This window comes from Scophthalmus maximus, chromosome 3 (genome assembly GCF_022379125.1).
Source record: "Scophthalmus maximus strain ysfricsl-2021 chromosome 3, ASM2237912v1, whole genome shotgun sequence".
NCBI classification, from domain to species: domain Eukaryota; kingdom Metazoa; phylum Chordata; class Actinopteri; order Pleuronectiformes; family Scophthalmidae; genus Scophthalmus; species Scophthalmus maximus.
Window position 1 is genome coordinate 25,065,001 of NC_061517.1, and position 18,350 is coordinate 25,083,350.

At 45.5% G+C, this 18,350-nt stretch overlaps 5 protein-coding genes across 7 annotated transcripts in view; 3 read left to right on the forward strand and 2 right to left on the reverse strand.

The window, feature by feature from the left end:
- Positions 1 to 944, reverse strand: part of LOC118314342 (phospholipase A2) — a 1,488-nt gene extending 544 nt beyond the window's left edge. Inside the window, exons 1-3 of the mRNA XM_035640733.2 lie at positions 783 to 944; positions 490 to 646; positions 250 to 377 (exon numbers count right to left, since the gene is read on the reverse strand). Of these exons, the coding sequence (XP_035496626.1) occupies positions 250 to 377; positions 490 to 646; positions 783 to 822 (325 nt within the window). The 5' untranslated portion in view covers positions 823 to 944. The remainder of the gene's footprint in view (positions 1 to 249; positions 378 to 489; positions 647 to 782) is intronic.
- Positions 945 to 1,595: 651 nt separating this feature from the next.
- LOC124849907 (phospholipase A2-like) lies at positions 1,596 to 3,053 on the forward strand. The gene is given in 2 exon segments (XM_047331370.1): positions 1,596 to 2,320; positions 2,935 to 3,053. Coding segments are annotated over 2 exon segments (357 nt in total). The 5' UTR covers positions 1,596 to 2,082.
- An 80-nt stretch (positions 3,054 to 3,133) lies between these two features.
- LOC118314594 (C-type lectin domain family 4 member E) lies at positions 3,134 to 5,640 on the reverse strand. Of its 2 annotated transcripts, XM_035641139.2 has the most exons (8): positions 5,607 to 5,640; positions 5,024 to 5,104; positions 4,406 to 4,489; positions 4,230 to 4,316; positions 4,070 to 4,126; positions 3,836 to 3,975; positions 3,555 to 3,670; positions 3,134 to 3,437 (listed from the first exon to the last, which is right to left on the reverse strand). In XM_035641139.2, exons 2-8 carry the CDS (start codon positions 5,100 to 5,102, stop codon positions 3,278 to 3,280), a joined length of 723 nt encoding a protein of 240 aa, XP_035497032.2. In that variant the 5' UTR covers positions 5,103 to 5,104; positions 5,607 to 5,640; the 3' UTR covers positions 3,134 to 3,277. The 2 variants fall into 2 exon arrangements, with proteins under 2 accessions (XP_035497032.2, XP_035497033.2); XM_035641140.2 differs by lacking the exons at positions 4,406 to 4,489; positions 5,607 to 5,640 and having other exon boundaries at positions 5,024 to 5,577.
- Positions 5,641 to 7,007: 1,367 nt separating this feature from the next.
- On the forward strand, positions 7,008 to 10,124 carry LOC118313394 (cytochrome c oxidase subunit 6A, mitochondrial). The gene is made up of 3 exons (XM_035638786.2): positions 7,008 to 7,161; positions 9,059 to 9,201; positions 9,827 to 10,124. Exons 1-3 carry the CDS (start codon positions 7,059 to 7,061, stop codon positions 9,917 to 9,919), a joined length of 339 nt encoding a protein of 112 aa, XP_035494679.1. The 5' UTR covers positions 7,008 to 7,058; the 3' UTR covers positions 9,920 to 10,124.
- A 2,288-nt stretch (positions 10,125 to 12,412) lies between these two features.
- LOC118313393 lies at positions 12,413 to 15,914 on the forward strand. Of its 2 annotated transcripts, XM_035638784.2 has the most exons (7): positions 12,413 to 12,741; positions 12,869 to 13,043; positions 13,482 to 13,552; positions 13,921 to 14,094; positions 14,180 to 14,277; positions 14,354 to 14,425; positions 14,505 to 15,914. In XM_035638784.2, exons 1-7 carry the CDS (start codon positions 12,726 to 12,728, stop codon positions 14,646 to 14,648), a joined length of 750 nt encoding a protein of 249 aa, XP_035494677.1. In that variant the 5' UTR covers positions 12,413 to 12,725; the 3' UTR covers positions 14,649 to 15,914. The 2 variants fall into 2 exon arrangements, with proteins under 2 accessions (XP_035494677.1, XP_035494678.1); XM_035638785.2 differs by lacking the exon at positions 12,413 to 12,741 and having other exon boundaries at positions 12,906 to 13,043; positions 13,482 to 13,595.
- The last annotated feature ends 2,436 nt before the right edge of the window (positions 15,915 to 18,350 follow it).

Genomic DNA, 18,350 nt, shown 5'->3' on the forward strand with positions numbered 1-18,350 from the left:
AAGAGTTCCGTGATCAGCACTTCACATCCTGAGGAAAATACAGGATCCTTTTTGTTGCGGCAGCACAGAGTCAGTTTGACATTTGAAAGTGGAACATATATGTATTGTTTGAAAGTTTTTGAACAGTGTCATCCCAGAGAATATAACATTTTTTTTTTGATAATTTCTAAGTTTTATGAAGATAGAGCCTGAAAGTCGCTGAGCGTAGTAGGAAATTGACGTCCAAACGACTCCTTTTCCGCGTCTTACCCGAGCAGGCCACCTGTCGGTCTGAGCAGGTGAAATCGTAAACCAGAACGTAGGGAAGGTCGGCGATGGCCGTGCACCCGGGCACCCTCCTGCTCGTCGCGTAGCATTTGTCGTGGACTTCGCAGCACCTTTGGACAACAGAAAGCACAGGAGCGGCACGTTTGTTGAGAGGCCTCTCCTGTTGTCTTATTCAAAGGAGGATGACTTGAGAGGCAAATCCGAGGAACGGCGGCTCCCTACGCGTCTACTTCGTCCAGCGGGGTCCCCTTCCCCCCGAAGCCGCACCAGCAGCCGTAGTTGTTGTAGGCCAGTGGGTTGACGCCGGGCTGGGTGCACGGGATCATCTTCCCAAACTGCCACAGGGCCCTGGGCAGCAGGGCGCCATTGCCCAGGCAAGCTGGTGGAGACATGCAACGGCACACAAGGAGACAACGGGTCAGGAGAAAACGATGCGGTATAATGGTCGATTTTTAAAAAAGGACCAAAAAGTAATCGCATAGATTCTCCCTTTACGGTAAGTGTCCCAACCTTACCAGTGAGAAGCAGCAGCAGCAGAGGAGCTGTCAGATTCATGGCTACAGGGAAAAAAAAAAGAGGAAGCCCAAATCGTGCTGCAGCCTGCTCTTATAGGACAGGAGGTGTGAGAAAGTCGGCGATAAGAGGGAAGCCAGCAAGTGGGCGCTCCAGAATTCCGTCTGTCCGCTTCACTCGACTGTGTATTTCAGTGGTGAAATGTAATTACACTCACTCAAAGGCTGTTTATTACTTTGGCAGGAGTTTTACCTCAAACTTTTTTAAAGTGTTTCCCTTTCTGCTCGAGGTCAACGTTACTTGACTCCTTTAGCTGCTATTTACTTTACAGATTAAGATTTTTACATCGAACGTTTGACTTGTTTTGAAAATACGTTGCAGCTGTTTTTAGATCACAAAAAAAAAGAAAGAAACATGACATTGTTCATAAACTTATGGCAGCAAAAGAAGAACAAAGGCACACGTTGTCGTGCACGGACGTCGTGGCTTGATGTTCATGGTGAAATGGAGCTGGTGAAATCATAGTCCAAATAGATTTTCATTTTCTCCGTGAGGATGCGACATTTCAAGGAAAAGATGTTTCTCCCCCTCTCGGCTTAGTTAGTCGACACATTCACGCATTTCTTCCTCTGATCTTTCAACCCATCTTTTATTGAACACTTTCAAATCAAACATTCCACCTTCTCTTTTTATTCCTGTTCACTCTGGACTCATTTGATTTGCCTTATTTCTTTCTTTCCTTCAGACGGAAGATGAAGTCAAAGCCCCCCCCCCCCCCCCCCCCCCCCCCCCCCCCCCCCTCTAAAAGAACCCATTCCAACAGACAGCTGTGCAAATAGCTCGCACGTGCGCGAGTTCCCACGACTTTTCCACTGCAGGCCGCCCGAGCTGGACGCTTGTGTCGACACAAAGGAATAATTAACGCCGCGCCAAATGTTTACAGAAGAGCATGTTGTGTTTCTATGTGTACATGGATTTATAGGCACACTTTCACATGTGTATATAATGTAAAGAGATTGGAAGACTCCGGGCGACTGGCCCAAAAGGTCCAACCCCCCCCTCTCAAGGTCAACACAAGCTTTAAGCTTTTGCACTTTCACCTCGTCTCTGCAGGATGCACCTGACTGTCCCCCTGCTCGTCCTGTTTCCTCGGCCTCCCAGCACGTGAGCCCTCTCACATCTCTGTCATCTCTTTCCCAGGATGCGCTTGAGCGTTTTTTTTGCATTGTCCATTTGGATTTCCCGGCGTGATGACGCAGTGTGGGAGTTTTCGAGATCTTGACCTCGCCTTCTTCGTCCGTGATGTCGCCACCGTGTCTCTCAGTGCTGGGTTCGCACGCTCTGCTGCGGTGCAGGGCCACGATCCTCTGCACGGTGCCCGACCGCTCGCCGTTGCTGGACTACGCCGAGTGCGGCGGTTACTGTGGGCTGGGGGGCTCTGGCGCTCCTGTGGATGAGCTTGACGGGGGAGGGCTGGTTCTGGTTCAGGTTCTGCACTGCGCTTTGGACGATGTGGTTCTGTATATTACCTCGAACCTTAGTACAGTCCAACTTAAGAGGTAAAAAAAAAAGAAGAGAGAAACACCGACCTCACAATTAAAAAAAACAATGAAATATATTTTCTGACTTTGCTTTTGAAATACCTCCCTGTGTTTGCGCTGCTCAGTGCAAATTTAAACTCTATTATACAGAAGCAAAAAGGCCACAAATTCAGTGGTTCTATTTCTCCTAAATGTGTGTTCTACATGTGAATTGTTGGGCGTTGGACGGTGTTTGCCCTCAGGCAGACAGAACTAGGAGCCTGTCCTCCGAGTTGCAGGACTTGCTGGAGATAGACATTTGAAGAAAACTGTCTAGCTCTTGTGGACAAAATCTTGGACCACCCCTGCGCCGAACAATGCAGCCACAGCTGCGACGAGGCCAGCAAGACTGTCGCCTGGCTGAGTGAGGGCTCGGCAACAAGGTTGCCTCTGAACCACGGCAACCGTTGTCCTCCTGCTTCGGAAAACAAGGAACCGCTGCATATCATTATTGTCATGTTATTGTTATTGTTATATACGTACAGCAATCGGTGCTTAACAAATATAAATGATGGATTATTACCCCCCCCCCCCCCCTCATTTAACACCACTGATGCTCTTTTCCTGCCTTCAGTTGACAACAATCCGTGTGAGAAGTTCATCTGTGAGTGTGTCAGGTAGGCGGCCATGTGCTTTGCCAACACAGATTACACTGAAGGCGACGCCCGCCTTCCCAGGGGTCGCTGCGAGTAGACCGAGCGATGCAGGAGGAGACACTCACCGGCCGCGCTCCAGGTGGTGTCTTCATCAAAAACAGTCGTGTGCCACTGTACTCAAAGTTATCGCTTTTATTTATCCAGTGATATAGCAACCTTATCAGTTTTTGGGTTTTTTTCAACACAATTTCATAAACACAATTTTTTTCCCCCATCCAACAACGTTATCAGGCCCTGCCATGTGGGCGCGTCCACTGCAGCTCACAGGGGCACCACTGCCTCACAGATGTACTGGTACCACAGGCTACAGTCAGCATCATTCCACATCTTGCGCTTGCGTCTCTCGGAGGCATGAAGTTGCCCGCAGTCCTCGCCGTTCTCTCTGTAGTCCCAGTTGTCAGGCTGACCCTTGTCCCAGAAACTGTGCACAGAAGAGGGGGGGGGGGGGGGGGGTAATTATGTTACACATGTAGAGATGATTTCCCTCCTCGAGCACTTGTTGGTGCTTTTCATTCCCACAGCTTCGTGTCTCTCTCACGTTGGGGTTGAATGGAAGTCGGTCCCGTCCACCCAGCTCCAGTGTCCCTCGTGTTCCCGCTCCACGAGTCCAATCCAGTAGCTGTATCTGAGCTCGACAATTTTTGAAATGAAGTCCTGGAAACGAAAAAAGATATTTACAGGTGACTTCTCGAGCCTTTGTTAAAATCGGTGACCTTGATGAAGTGCTCCCGTGTAGAAATTCCTGGCTAGTCGACAGCTCCGCTTAAAAAAAGAAGAAAAAAAGGGTGGACTATAACTGGAGATTAAGATGAACCTCACCAGCTCCTCCACATTGTTCACAACCAGCAGGTGTCCCCCGTGGGCTCGGCACTGCTCCTCTGCTTTGCTCCAGGTCACAGGCGAGGTGGACAGCAGGTAGCAGCTCCTCTGGAAGGACGACCATCCGTTCCCACATGTTCCTGGTTTCAATAAGATTATTAAGATGGTCTTTGTGCAGAAAAACACCGCCACTGAATTTGGATTTTTATTAATGTTACAGTTTTCAGTTTTTACCTCTAACTGGGGCAAGTTTCTGTAAGAAGACTTCCTCCACAGTTTTTTCACCTTCAGCTTGGGAAAACCACAGAGACAACCCCAAAAAGAAGAAGGGTGAATAGAGGCCGTCGATAGTGCAGCTGCATCGCTATATCCAGACTGAAGACCATCTCCTCACCAGCACTGGACGCTGACGTTTTCCCTCCATGGCTGATCCTCTCAAGGTGAACTTTGACCTCGGTGATTTCCTTGTTCAACTGGGAGACTTAAAAAATAAGAAAACAGTGATTATCACATAAACGCGTGGGAATGAGTGAGCTTCCTTTTTTCAGCGCGATGCGTTTCAAGTCGTACATTTGATCCCAGTGACCATCAGCAGGATCGACAGCAGCAGCACCACGACGCCGTAGAGGACGAAAGCCACCATCCTGCTCATACCTATTAACATTCAATCAATCAAACTTTATTTATATAGCACTTTTCATACAATGAAATGCAACACAAAAAACATACGCCCCTCCCTCCGATGGACACGGACACACACACACACACACACACACACACACACACACACACACACACACACACACAGATTTAATAACGATCAAACATCCAAGGCTTAAAAGAGCAAAAAATAAATAAAACGTAGTAAAAACGCTGTCTCGCCTATTTGCAATGAGGAAAACACTGGAGGCAGAGTAACAAGAAAGACTAAAACTTAGTGGAAAAAAAAAGTGAGTAGAATAAATAAATAATATATACATGCACACATATACACACATGTATATATACATATAAGAAGTTATAATAATACAATTCAGAGAAAAGTTGGGTTAATAAAATCTAAAAGGAGATTAAATGAAATAAATACATTAAAGTAATAAGATTAAAACATTGACAGACGTGTTCTCATAGTTTACAGTGACAGCTGAAAATATGTGTGAGAATGGAACACAGTCGCACACGTTTTACCTGGTTTTGCGGTTATCTTGTGCTCCCCATGGACAGGGCCGTTATCAGACTCTCCAAACTGATGAAACTGATATTCCATTACTGAAAGAAATGACTTGGATGAAGTGCTTTCTTCCCCCCAAAGACTCTTCAGTGTTGGCGGCGCGATGGCCTACACATCTTTCTTCCTAGTTGTAAAATTGTCATTTGCAATCTTGAAAAATCTTATCATTAATAATCCGTATCAGTATCCGGTCCGTAGACAAACTGAGATTCTCAGTGCAATGAGTGCAAATGAGAGGTCAGCTAAATCTCCTTTGTTTGTTCTCAGGCCAAATAAGTGAATAATTAATGGCTCAATGAATAGACTTGAAATTATAAACTGTATAATATGCAAACATTTTCCAAAGGTATTCAGATGGTTGGGTTTAATGCTTTTACTAAATTCAAATTATGATATAAAAGCATTGTCTTCATTGTTATATATAGACTATTCATGGTGTCATGCCTAACAATGACTCGAGCACATTTGCACAATTGGCAAACTGAAAAAGATTGACCACACAGACATTTCAACATCCAAAACAGAACATTTATCACTCACCGTCATCGGCCAGAATAACTCTGAATGTCCCTTGGTTTGGACTCTGACCGTGAGATCACAGAAAAGTCCTCCCCTTTAAAGAGCAACACTAAATTATGCAATTGCAGCACTTTTGTTGCACAAATACACAAATACATTTCATCAAGACTGAAGGTTTCGACGGGGGGCATGTTTGTGCATTCAAAGAGAGATTCTCCAAAGTTTTCAAAGACGAGAGAAGAGTCTAAAAAAAACAAACATGATTTTTGTTCTTTGTTCTTTTTTTTTTTTTTTTTTACACTGGTAATAGTCTTGTGAGCCTTTGAATGGGACCTGACCCCCGACCTGAGGTTTAAAGATGCGGTGAACAGTTCCTATTTTGTTACACGTGTTATCTGTTCCAGTAAATGTCTTATTTCTTGCATATTAATATATTAATTCTGGAGAACCACTGGAGCACAAGTCATTTTTAACTACAGTAATTGCACATTTAAACCATTCTTCCTTGTGATATATAAGGAACACTCTTTACAGACTACCAGCTATCTAAAGACACAACATTTCCTTCCCTCAGTTGCAATTTCTGCATTATTAAATCCTTTTGCAACTTCACATTTCTTTGCCAAACCTTTAAGGTTCCTGTTACTTCTGGTGTATATAGTATTTCTTATGCTATGATATCTCAGTTATTGTCAGTAGCTTATAGCAAAGTTTATTTACTCAAGTAGCCTGCTGTACTGAAGTATACATTTGGAGGTACTTGTGAAGGGCAATAAGATAAAAAGTTTCAACTACTTCCATCTTGATCAGCTGTGAGAATAAAATGCAATTTATCTTCAAGCAATCAGTATTATTAAATAATAACACAGGAATCTGTGCGATAATGCTTCAATACTATTACTGAGGTAGGATTTTGAGTGCATGGATTTTAAATGTAGCCTACTTTTTTCACTATGGTATTTGCACGTGTCCCCAAAGAAATTATTATCTTTATCATGGGAAAGCAATAGAGACTACAGTGTACAGTATACTTCACTCACATTCACATTCTTTCACTACACTACCCACACACACACACACACACACACACACACACGTAAATGTTTGCAATTTATTTCAACCAGTGCCTTTTATTCTTATCACGCCTTTTTATTTTCATTTAACTTGTTTTAAAGTGTCCCATTGCTTTATTTGTTCACGACTGCTTCCATTTGTATGTTTCTGCTTTCATATCTTTTTCTTTTCCTGTATGAGAGAGGCCATGCGAAATTTAATTACACTTGAGTATAATAACAACCTGGTGTTTTTTTCATAATTTCCTAAACGTTCACGTAAAAACCCACTTACGAGCGGAGTCGGGCTCTGTAGTTCCCAGTCTCGCCGCTAGGGGGCAGCATAGTTTGTTGCGCCTGTTCTCCAGCTCGACGCGCGTATAAAATCTTCTTCCGGTCCCTCCGTCCCTCAGAAAGGAAAATGGCGGCCGTCGGACGCGTCTACACAGCGCTGCTCAGGTCTTCTCTGACCCAGGCCCGGCGACAGCTCTCTGCGACCGCTGCCGACGGACACGGCGACCTGGGTAACCGTAGCGTCTCGTTAAGATTTCCCCTGCTGTGTTTTTATTTGGGATGCTTGTCTTCGACAACTCTTTGTGTTGTGACGGTGACCTTGTTGGGCTAGCGTTAGCATTAGCAGTATCTCGACATCCTTGAGCGGGTGGCACACCCGAGAAGCTGTCACAACATGAACATATGAATACGTTCTGACAACAGTCTGTCCTCGCACCAAGTCACTGGTGCACAAGTCTTAAAGCAGCTTATTTAATGTTGGTGTTTATTTTGGCTCGTGATTGGAGCAGTGTCACGAACGAAACGTCCTGAAAGCTGAAGATCAACCGCAGCGTCACATCCGGTCACAGGATAATGTTGTACCTAATGTGTCACATAGTATAAAGTAATGTAGATGTAAATTGAAGGTGATCCTTTCAGCTCACTTTCGAGTGCGAATGAAATGTTTGTACTTCTTTCTACTCTAACTGATAATATCCAGCAAGCGATAAGCCCCTATAACTTAAAAAAGATTGAACGGTACTTAAGTTAACAGCACGTTGGGGTGGCGTGACATGAGTCCTTGAGGTTTTGTGGGAAACTGAGGAAAGTCTCGATTTAAGGACAAGTTGTAGGAAAGGAAACCCTGTTTACTGACCCAAGGACGAATCAAGCTCCCACGCACGTGTGTGCGTGTGTGTGTGAGACGATCTTTTGGGAGAGAATCACGATCCACGATCTCAATCATGATTTTTCTCACCATCTAGGCTCCAAACACAAAAACATAAGAAGAAAAAAAAAAGTGAGCGTCTCTAAAATGTATTTAAGATATAACTGATCTGAAATTTTGACCAGCAGAAGTAGTGTACTTTCACTTTTACTAAATGTTGCCACAGATCGCTCCTGTTACCGCCTTTACTTGTTAAACATTTGTTGCACTTGTGGCAACGAGCAAGTACAACCAGACTTTCCACCAGTTCTCTGCGCCATGGGAGCAGGTCTGAGCGTCATGGGAGCAGACGGAGACTCACAGATCACATCTCTCCTCAGTACTCTGGTCTTCTGTCCATTAAAAAAAATTAATAAATGTTGTTTGTAATGAAAATACGCGCAGTTTTCTCTAACAAGACCTTCTTGTATTAGCGTCATTATGGTAGCCGCTTTCGCCAGAGCGATGCAGAAACTTCCCCCCCGCGATCTGATCGATTCCTCTGAAAATCAGATAATTTGCAAAATTAAGATCGATTTCGATATAAGGTTGTCAGATCGCCCACCCCTGCTGCATGCATACTTGTTTTTGTTTTTTTGTCATTTGACTGAACTGAATCTTAACTGGGAGGCGAGATATTGCATCTGGTAACTCTCCCCCTCTACCGTTTGCAGGTTCCTTACAGCCAATCTTTCACGATCCAAAATTGATATTTATGAATCTACTCAAGTTTTCTCACGCTCTATCAATTCCTCCATATGGAGGCATCCCTCATTTAAGTCATGCTACTTAGTGGCATGAGATGTCCTTACCAGACACTTGATGGATGCAGATTCATTCGATTGTTATTGATCAAAATGTTTTTGTATATGTATATGTTGCATCACAATGAAGTCAGCATCCTAAAAGACTATAGACCCAACCTAAAGTTCATATAGATAGAAAAATAATTCAGGGTCGTGTGTTAGGAATGACATCATGATGATATATAGTGTAGTAATGCATTATCTTTAGCAACCAATAAGATTAGAGATACGATCTACAGCTATTCCCCCTAGATTAACCAAACATTAATTCACACGTAATAAATGGCATCACGATGACGTCATTATGAGATGGCATGATGATGGGAAAAACATACAGTACACACACTTTTCATTGCTTTGTTTATGAAACTAATCATTGCTGTCTCTCTCTCCCTCTCTCTATTTCTCTTCCAGCTAAGAAATGGAAGCTGCTCAGTTTCCTGGTTGCCGTTCCTGGAGTTGCGGTGTGCATGTTGAACACATACCTGAAACACCAGAACCATGACCATGAGCGACCAGAGTTCATCCCTTACAGTCACCTTCGCATTCGCACCAAGGTTTGCCTTTTTTTTTTACGTCACATTTTAAAGGATGTAAAAATAATATGCTATGCTATTGTTTAACATTGTTTACCCCCTAATTTTTTTTTAAACAAACCATCCACTCTCTCTCATTGAGGAATTCTGAGACTATGAATATTCATGATATGCAAATAAAACATGGCTTGCGGCAACATCGGCGAGATTCCGCCATGAAACTTTCACAAGCTTTTAATGCTAACGCTAACTGTCTGCTGACACACCTGCTGTCCTCCCGTGGATGCACTGCCTCTGCTGCACTGGACGTTTCCCGTTCCTTTACCCGACATTTGCATATTCAACAGTGATGGGTTTTCTGTATTTGTGACGTACTTAATCTAGCATGAACAGGACTCGTTTGAAATTGCAGAAAAGTGACAGAAATCTCCTCCTCCAGGAGATGAATGTGAAAACACCTCTATAGTGACAACATTTGCTCAGATTATAGTCCCTATGTCAGACATTTTAGAGGACAGGAACAGAAAAAAACTTTTTCTAAGTGGAGGGGGACTCCAAGAATTCTCAATCCAAAATGTATTTCTCATGTGCCACTTCAATATTTTTGACTAAATGGTGTGCTGTTTCTTTGTTTTTGTCCTCGCAGCCTTTCCCATGGGGAGATGGCAAGAAATCCCTTTTCCACAATGCACATTTGAACGCCCTCCCTGACGGCTATGAGGATGATCACCATGAGTAAACCCCCCTCCAGATGTCATCACTGGGACCAGTTTCCTCAGCGTTTATTACTGGACCACACTTGCATTTACAGATTAATGTCTTTTGCTTTACCTCTGTGCTCTCTCCTCAGGGCACCCAAACCACCCATTACCTTCGCTCTGGTCCAATAAACAAAGATCCACTTAAACCGAATTTACCTAAATAAATTAACTATAATTACTTCATGTTGTGTATTGTCTATTTGTCATATGTGTTATAGTTTTTATTCAAGATCTGTCACATTCTTTTTATGAGGAGGCAATTCAAAAGCAAAACACTTTCTGTAAAAATCATATATTTCCTCACGGTCCGTTAGGTGTCGGTTCTGGGTGTGCGCCAAAACAAATCTGGGTTTTTCGGCTCAGTCTCCAGAAATGTGTAGTTCCACCACGACAGACGCATCAACAACATCCCCCGTCGCATAATGACGTAGTTTAGTGAAAGTCGAGTCGGATTCTCTGAGCAGCGCTCAGCGCTTTTCCTTAGTCCTATGAATCCTCCTTTACACCTTTCCTTGACCTCATGACTTTTTCCACTGAGGTCAAGGAATAGTAGATAGGAAAAGTCGATGGGAAGGATGATCCCAATCCACCCTCGGTCTCGCATACCTGACGTGGGTTCGCTGCCTGGCCAGAGCAGTGAAATCACCACAACAACAAGGAAAGAAAGCTTTTTCCAAAATAGCTTACTGCCCCTTTATAATGTTATTAGTATTTCATGTGCTTTACATGCTCTGACATGACATGTCAATGTCTGCTGTGAAAAAAAAGACGTGCACAAGTGAAGGCTTTAGCATAACTAATCATCTTTACTTTTACCTGAATGTAACTGAAATGGTGAGATATTGCTTGGCACTGCATGGCCTCGGTCCACCCACGGGATTTCACTCCAGGCTCCTCTGAGAGAGAAGCATTCTCTCTGTCAATTGTGTATTTCCCACTATGATGCCGACTGCACCATACTGGGTACTGTTTCCTTGTTGGTTTTATTTGATGTTTCATTAATTATAATACAAAAATGTGTTACTAAGTTAATGCAACTCTTCCTCTGCACCATTCCAGGCCTTTATGTCACTGTTCCCCTTCCTTGGGCACAGGCTGAACTTTTGAACTGCACATGATTGTGTTTTTGAAAAACTTTATGCTCCAGGGAGTGGACTTGCCCGAGGGACCAAGCAGATGTTCTTAATGCCTCTGAACAACAACTTTAACTCATTACTGCCTCATCACTTAGTCTCTCATGACTGTATAAATGCTGCTAGAAAGTTCCTCCCGTTGTTAATTCCTCCCTGGCCCTAGTCCTGTTGGCCTCGATCCTTCTGCAGAAGCCACAATAGATTCACGAAAACAATTTCTTCCTATCTCAGTCTCTTTATTAGACAAGAAAAACTGCCAGTCCACTGCCCAGATCCACATTATTATTATTATCATATATGTAATGTGTAGAAGGAAAACACAAACTTCCGGTTCATAATGACACAATGAACAATTTCTTATCCAATTCATCTGTGAAGAAACGGACATTCATTAGGTTTCCTCTTGTGTACACGCGCTCCCCAACATGTAATGTCATGAGTACAGTCAGAGTCGGCCCTAAGCTGAATTTCATTTGGGCCCCCCCAGCGCCACTAATACTATTGGCAATGCTTGATCGTTCACACACACACCTGTAAATCTAACACACCTGTTATCAACTGTATTAGTTGTAGCTGTGTTGCTCACAATATACCAACATCAGCCTTTTAATGCTTCTATGGTTTTTAATCTTAAAAGTAGCCAACTCACAATAGTGGTCCAGCTTCAATTTGGAGTTTAATATTCAAAGTGGTATAGAACTGAGTGGCAGACTGAACTCTGTGTGCTGAAAAGTATCAAAATTAACCAGCAGACTATGCAACTATTGTCAACAAGTAAACCATTTGAATTGATTTCGATTTGAAAAATTGCAACGACAGTGCAGAACAACAATCAACTACAAACACCATCGACTGACTGCGGTTGTATCTTGCATGAACGTGACCTCTGACCTCTGACAAAGGCAGCGGGAGTTGATCAAACCAGTACTCTCTTGCCAGCCCGTTAACATAGGTTTGCATTTTTGTATGATTGCCATTGACATAATATAACATAATAATAAAATAAAATAATTCAAGCCTTCTTGTGGGACATTCCAAGTGCTCTTGGGGGCCCCATGGGGGCCACGGGGGCCCTAAGCAGCCTCTTAGTTGGCCTATTCCTCGGGCGGCCCTGAGTTCAGTCACTTAAGCTCCAACAGTTTGAATAGTGCACGCATGACAACGAGCCAATTTAGGCATAGTTTAGGGGTATAAAGTAAAAGAAACATAAGAGTCTTTTATTATCTGCTATATAGCAACAATATTGCATCCGGGCCTTGTTCATAGGGGAACGTGTGTTGATCTGATCCAGACGTGTTTTCCTGTGACTCGCACGCTGTCACGGACTCCGCCTCTTTCGCGTGAACGCGCCCTAAACCGAATTAGAAAATCCTGGGTTAACAAAGCTGGCGGATTCGCGGCTTCCGTCCGTCTCCGTCTCCGTGACACCGGCTCCTTCCCCACCCCCCGGTCTCCCGCGTCGCTCGTCGGCAGCGCGGCGCGCGTCGTGTCGTCCGACCGACCGCGGGTTTCACCTCGGTGTCGCGGTTCGTGCGCCACGACTCGATCACGAAATCTAGCGTTGAAACATCTCGGATAACTGCGCGCGCCCGCGCCCGCGCTCCTCCGCGAAGGGGAAAGCAATCGCACGCCGAAACTCGGATCAGGGGCCATGAACACAGACGGAGGTGAGGAGACTTTGTTACAGATCCACTAACACTTGAACCATAACAAAAACTATACGTTATACTTAATCACTCGTGAGTTGACTTTGATTATTCATTTTTTTTTTCTGTTTAAAATAAATAAATATAGATCTCCTGATGAGTAGGAAACACGAGAGGGCCCACTTCTTCAGCTCCAAGGAGCAGGAACTCATTTTGAAGCTGTACGAAGAGGAGCGGGAGATTCTGACAGCCAAGTCCAACACCACCAGCGCTTCCAAACTGAGAGAGGAGGCCTGGCAGAGAATCGCTGACAAGATCAATGTGTAAGGAGACAACTGTGGCCAAGTTTCACTCAACTTGTGATATGATTCAGCACCCCCCCCCCAAAAAAATAATTACACCTTGCACTTAAAAATATTGAACATGAATGTAAGCGTGCTGACAAGGACTGAAACTGACGATTATTTTCATAATCGATTAATCTGTCCATTTATTTTTCTCAATTAATCTATTAGTTCATAGAGTGCTGAATAATGTCCATCGTGTTTCCGAAAACTCAAAGATGATGTTTTGTTTTGTCTACACACCAAAGATATTTGGTTTACTGTCACAGTGGAGCAAAGAAACCAGAAAATATTCACATTTAAGAAGCTGAAACCATAATATTGTCTTTTCTTCCCCATAAAAACTTCCCCACTACTACAACTGTTGCAGCTCTAGTACTGACACGTAATAACCCTGTTATTCTTGGTTGCCCGCAGGGTTTCAGACAGTGGCTACAAAAGGACATGGCAGCAAGTCAAAGTCAAACACAAAAACATTGTGCAAACAGGTATTATTGCAAACGTCGATGGAAACAATTTCACACTTCAGAGGTAAATGTTGCGTGTTCGATTCCAGTATTTGTAACAAGCAAAACAGAACAGTTATGATACAAATTAAGAAAAATGTATATTGTTACGATAAAATGCATAAACTATTACTAAAATTAGTTCCACTCCCACTTGCTCACTCCTCAAGCCAGTGCTGCTTACACATTTATGGATTTGGTGCAATTGATCCAGTATAATACAGGCTCTCATGCTTGACGACTATAAATAAGAGATGCGAATAGTTCACCCAGCACTGACACTGTCTACACCGTCAGCACCGTTAACATTCCAGGAGAATGTTTTACTCCTCTGACGTCTCCTTGTGCAGCGAAAAGAAGAAGGGCCGAGCTGATGACCAACCAGGGCGGCTCGGCGACCCTGTCTCTGACCTCCGCCGAGGAAGACCTGCTGCAGCACAAGGACAACAGGCTGCGGGTGGAGGTCCTCCCTGGGGCCGCCTGCATCGAGCCGCTGCCCGGATCGGACGGCTCTTTTATCAGCGGTAGGTGGGGTTCGCCTCGCGTGAAAGTCCGTCTTTTTTCCCCCCACGTAACAGCTTCATTTAACGTCAGCCTCTGCCGTTACAGTGTCGGGCCATCCCGTGCTCCTCCTGCCTGTGACCAAGGCCGAACCAGAGAGCTTGAGCAGTGATGAGACAGACATCAGTGACACACACTTCGAGGGGGTGAGTGCTTCTTAAACATGCAGGTTTGTTTGTCTCTTAATGGTTAACATAAAGACTTTATTTCTTTTTTTTATAGGACGTGCACAGCAGCAGCTTCCGAGAAAGGTCCAACTCGGCATGCGCTACCATCGGCAGCAGAAGTGCAGAGGTGAGGGTTTACACGTGGCGGCAGTGGGCATAACGGAAATGACAAAACAACATTCAATGTGTTGAATTTCATTTTGCAGAGGCAGACGGAAGACATTCGGGCCCTTTACTGCCGCTACCTGAAAAAAGAGATGGAGAACCGTGACCAGCAGATGGCGTACAGAGCTCTCAAAATGAGGAAGTTGGAAAAAGAAATCTTATTACTCGATAGGCAGCTGGTGTGACTGCGGGAAGAATGTTTTTTAATGCAAAACTATTTTTTTGGTTTACTTAGGTCTGACTTTACCTGTAATATAGAGTCATACAGTATTTGACACTGCCCACAGGACGTCTGGGAGGGTGTGTGTGTGTGTGTGTGTGTGTGTGTGTGTGTGTGTGTGTGTGTGTGTGTGTGTGTGTGTGTGTGTGTGTGTGTGTGTGTGTGTGTGTGTGTGTGTGTGTGTGTGTGTGTGTGGAGATTTACACGTAACAGCAATTATGGGCAGCAATGTGTGTTTTGTTTTTCTGATAATTCTTACACTGTCAAGTTTGCAACAATGTGACAGACCCTTTCTCAGTGTTGCATTATTGCACTGCACAACTCTGCACGTGCTGCGGCACGTGGGGTTGTCTGGTGGAACTCCTTCACACCTCCTTCTGTTGCCCCAAAGATCATTTCAATCTCTGCAGGACCTTCTGGTCAGAGCGCAGTAGACCGTCACACTTGTGGTCGCGTTGGCTCGCTACTTGGACTGCACTGGACTGGAAACGACTGAATAAAAACCAGGAATGGCTTCATTTGATAACACTTAACACCACGTCAGACGGGTGGGTTTCCGAACTGTCGCTCTTCGGCACAAATTCCACAGTGTTATGAGACAGTAAGTGGACGAGTTAACATAACGTCTGTGTATTTATCGAATATGTGGCTGCTGATCCTTTGCACTCACTGACGGGCTGAGGTCTGTTACTGATCGACGGCTTCCTTGCTGAGGTTCTGATATTCCTGTGTTGCTGTCTTCTTCATTTATTGCTCAGGCTTCTTTTTTTTCATACTGTCAAATTATTTTTCTCAAATTTAACACAGTTAGATTCAATGAATTGACTTATACGTGAAGACCACTGACTACTTGGCTGAAACCTTTGTGACGTGCTGCTAATGTTAGGTTGAAATTGGTTTGTGTCACCAGACTACGTTATCATGTGCAGTAGTCTGGTTTTGTTTTTCTTGTTTTTTAGAAAAAGGTCCTCTCTCCTAAAGCTGATTTGAATTTTTACATCCCACCCCCAAAACCCCTCAATCTCTTTTTGGATTATTCAAAACCTGCCTTTTGTCATATTTAAAATCTATTTGTAAATGATCATGATTATTATTTTGTAATATATTTCTGGAATTAGTGTTGTTGATTCTGTTTAATTTATTCATTACCCTGGCGTTCGACTGTGCGTGTTTATGATTTATTTTGTAAGCGCCGACTACAATACAAGAACAGTCTGAAGCGTCCAAACAAGATGTTGTGATTGTTGTCTTTGTTCAATGTCTGTTACATGATCCAGAAAGTGTTGAGGTGATGGGGACACGGCGGCGGACTCGGGCTGTTTGAGGGGCCGGGGCGAAAAAAATAAAAATGACATGGGGCCCCAACAACGTGCTAAAAAGCTATAATGCATCATGTGTGATGAAATAGCCTTCTCACTTGGAAGGGGCATCTAAGCACCTGGAGGGAACCTTAAGTTTATCCCATTGTAAGTGCAACTATATGGCACCACATCACATTTTCTCCACTGGAGGGGCACTTCTCCATTAGAGTAGCACTTCATCATGTTTTCTCCCCTGTAGTATAACCCCATCCCCTTTTTCTCTACTGGAAACAAAGGGCACCCTTTGGGCACTGCTCTGTAGGGGCAGCATAGATGGCACTTCATAACAGCACCCTTTTCCCTTGGAAGGGCCAAGTTTAGACCAGTGTCAGGGCACCTTACAGGGCACTGCGTCACGTTTTCTCCACTAGCAGGGAAGTCGTTATCAAATTTTCTTGCTGTAAACGGCACATTGTCATCATTTTTTGTATGAAAGGGAACCCTAGAGGGCACTCAATAATTTTTTTCCCATGTGAAGGGCAGCCAATAGGGAACCTGAGGGTCCCCCCCCCCCCTCTGGGTCCACCAGTGTTGGGACATGAGGCTGCACAACACTATAACATTATATTAAAATCCTATACTAGTAATTATATAGTTGACTATCTCTAATACGAGCTGAACCCCAGTGTCCCACTCCTCAGACGGGCAGCAGCGAGCGGGTCACTGTCTGGACCACGGGTCTGCACCATAATAGTAATTTTCATTGCTAAAAGCAATCTCAAAGTGCATCACCACATGTATGAACCACCACGGGTCTGGACCACAGGTCAGGTCCACAGGTCTGGGCCACGGGGGCTGGACCACGGATCTGCACCAACACAGGGTCTGGACCACCACAGGTCTGGACCACAGGGTCTGGACCACCACAGTTCTGAACCACCACAGGTCTGAACCACAATTCTGAACCACCACGGGTCTAGACCACAGGTCTGAACCACCACGGGTCTGCACCACCACAGGTCTGGACCACAGGTCTGAATCACCACAGTTCTGAACCACCACAGGTCTGGACCACCACAGGTCTGAACCACCATGCACCACCACGGGTCTGAACCACCACGGGTCTGGACCACCATGGGTCTGGACCACCACAGGTCTGAACCACCATGCACCGCCACGGGTCTGAACCACCACGGGTCTGGACCACAGGGTCTGGACCACCACGGGTCTGAACCACCACGGGTCTGGACCACCACGGGTCTGGACCACCACAGGTCTGAACCACCATGCACCGCCACGGGTCTGAACCACCACGGGTCTGGACCACAGGGTCTGGACCACCACGGGTCTGAACCACCACAGGTCTGGACCACAGGGTCTGGACCACCACGGGTCTGGACCACCACAGTTCTGGACCACAGGTCTGGACCACCACGGGTTTGGACCACAGGTTTGGACCACCACAGGTATGAACCACCACGGGTCTGGACCACCACAGTTCTGAACCACCACAGGTCTGGACCACAGGTCTGGACCACCACAGGTCTGGACCACCACAGGTCTGAACCACAATTCTGAACCACCACGGGTCTAGACCACAGGTCTGAACCACCACGGGTCTGCACCACCACAGGTCTGGACCACAGGTCTGAATCACCACAGTTCTGAACCACCACAGGTCTGGACCACCACAGGTCTGAACCACCATGCACCACCACGGGTCTGAACCACCACGGGTCTGGACCACCATGGGTCTGGACCACCACAGGTCTGAACCACCATGCACCGCCACGGGTCTGAACCACCACGGGTCTGGACCACAGGGTCTGGACCACCACGGGTCTGAACCACCACGGGTCTGGACCACCACGGGTCTGGACCACCACAGGTCTGAACCACCATGCACCGCCACGGGTCTGAACCACCACGGGTCTGGACCACAGGGTCTGGACCACCACGGGTCTGAACCACCACAGGTCTGGACCACAGGGTCTGGACCACCACGGGTCTGGACCACCACAGTTCTGGACCACAGGTCTGGACCACCACGGGTTTGGACCACAGGTTTGGACCACCACAGGTATGAACCACCACGGGTCTGGACCACCACAGTTCTGAACCACCACAGGTCTGGACCACAGGTCTGGACCACCACAGGTCTGGACCACCACAGGTCCTCCAGTCCGGCGGCTCTGCAGCGCGCATGCACGGGCCGTGCACCGGGTTGTTCGGACAGGTCATGCGATTCACGTCGAGGACGTGAACTTGGATGGTGTCTCCGGTGTCAATGGGACAAATCCCCCCCTCCCCTCAGTGTCTCGTGCCTCCAGTCGACTCGAGCTTCGACGCAGCCATTGGCTTTCAGA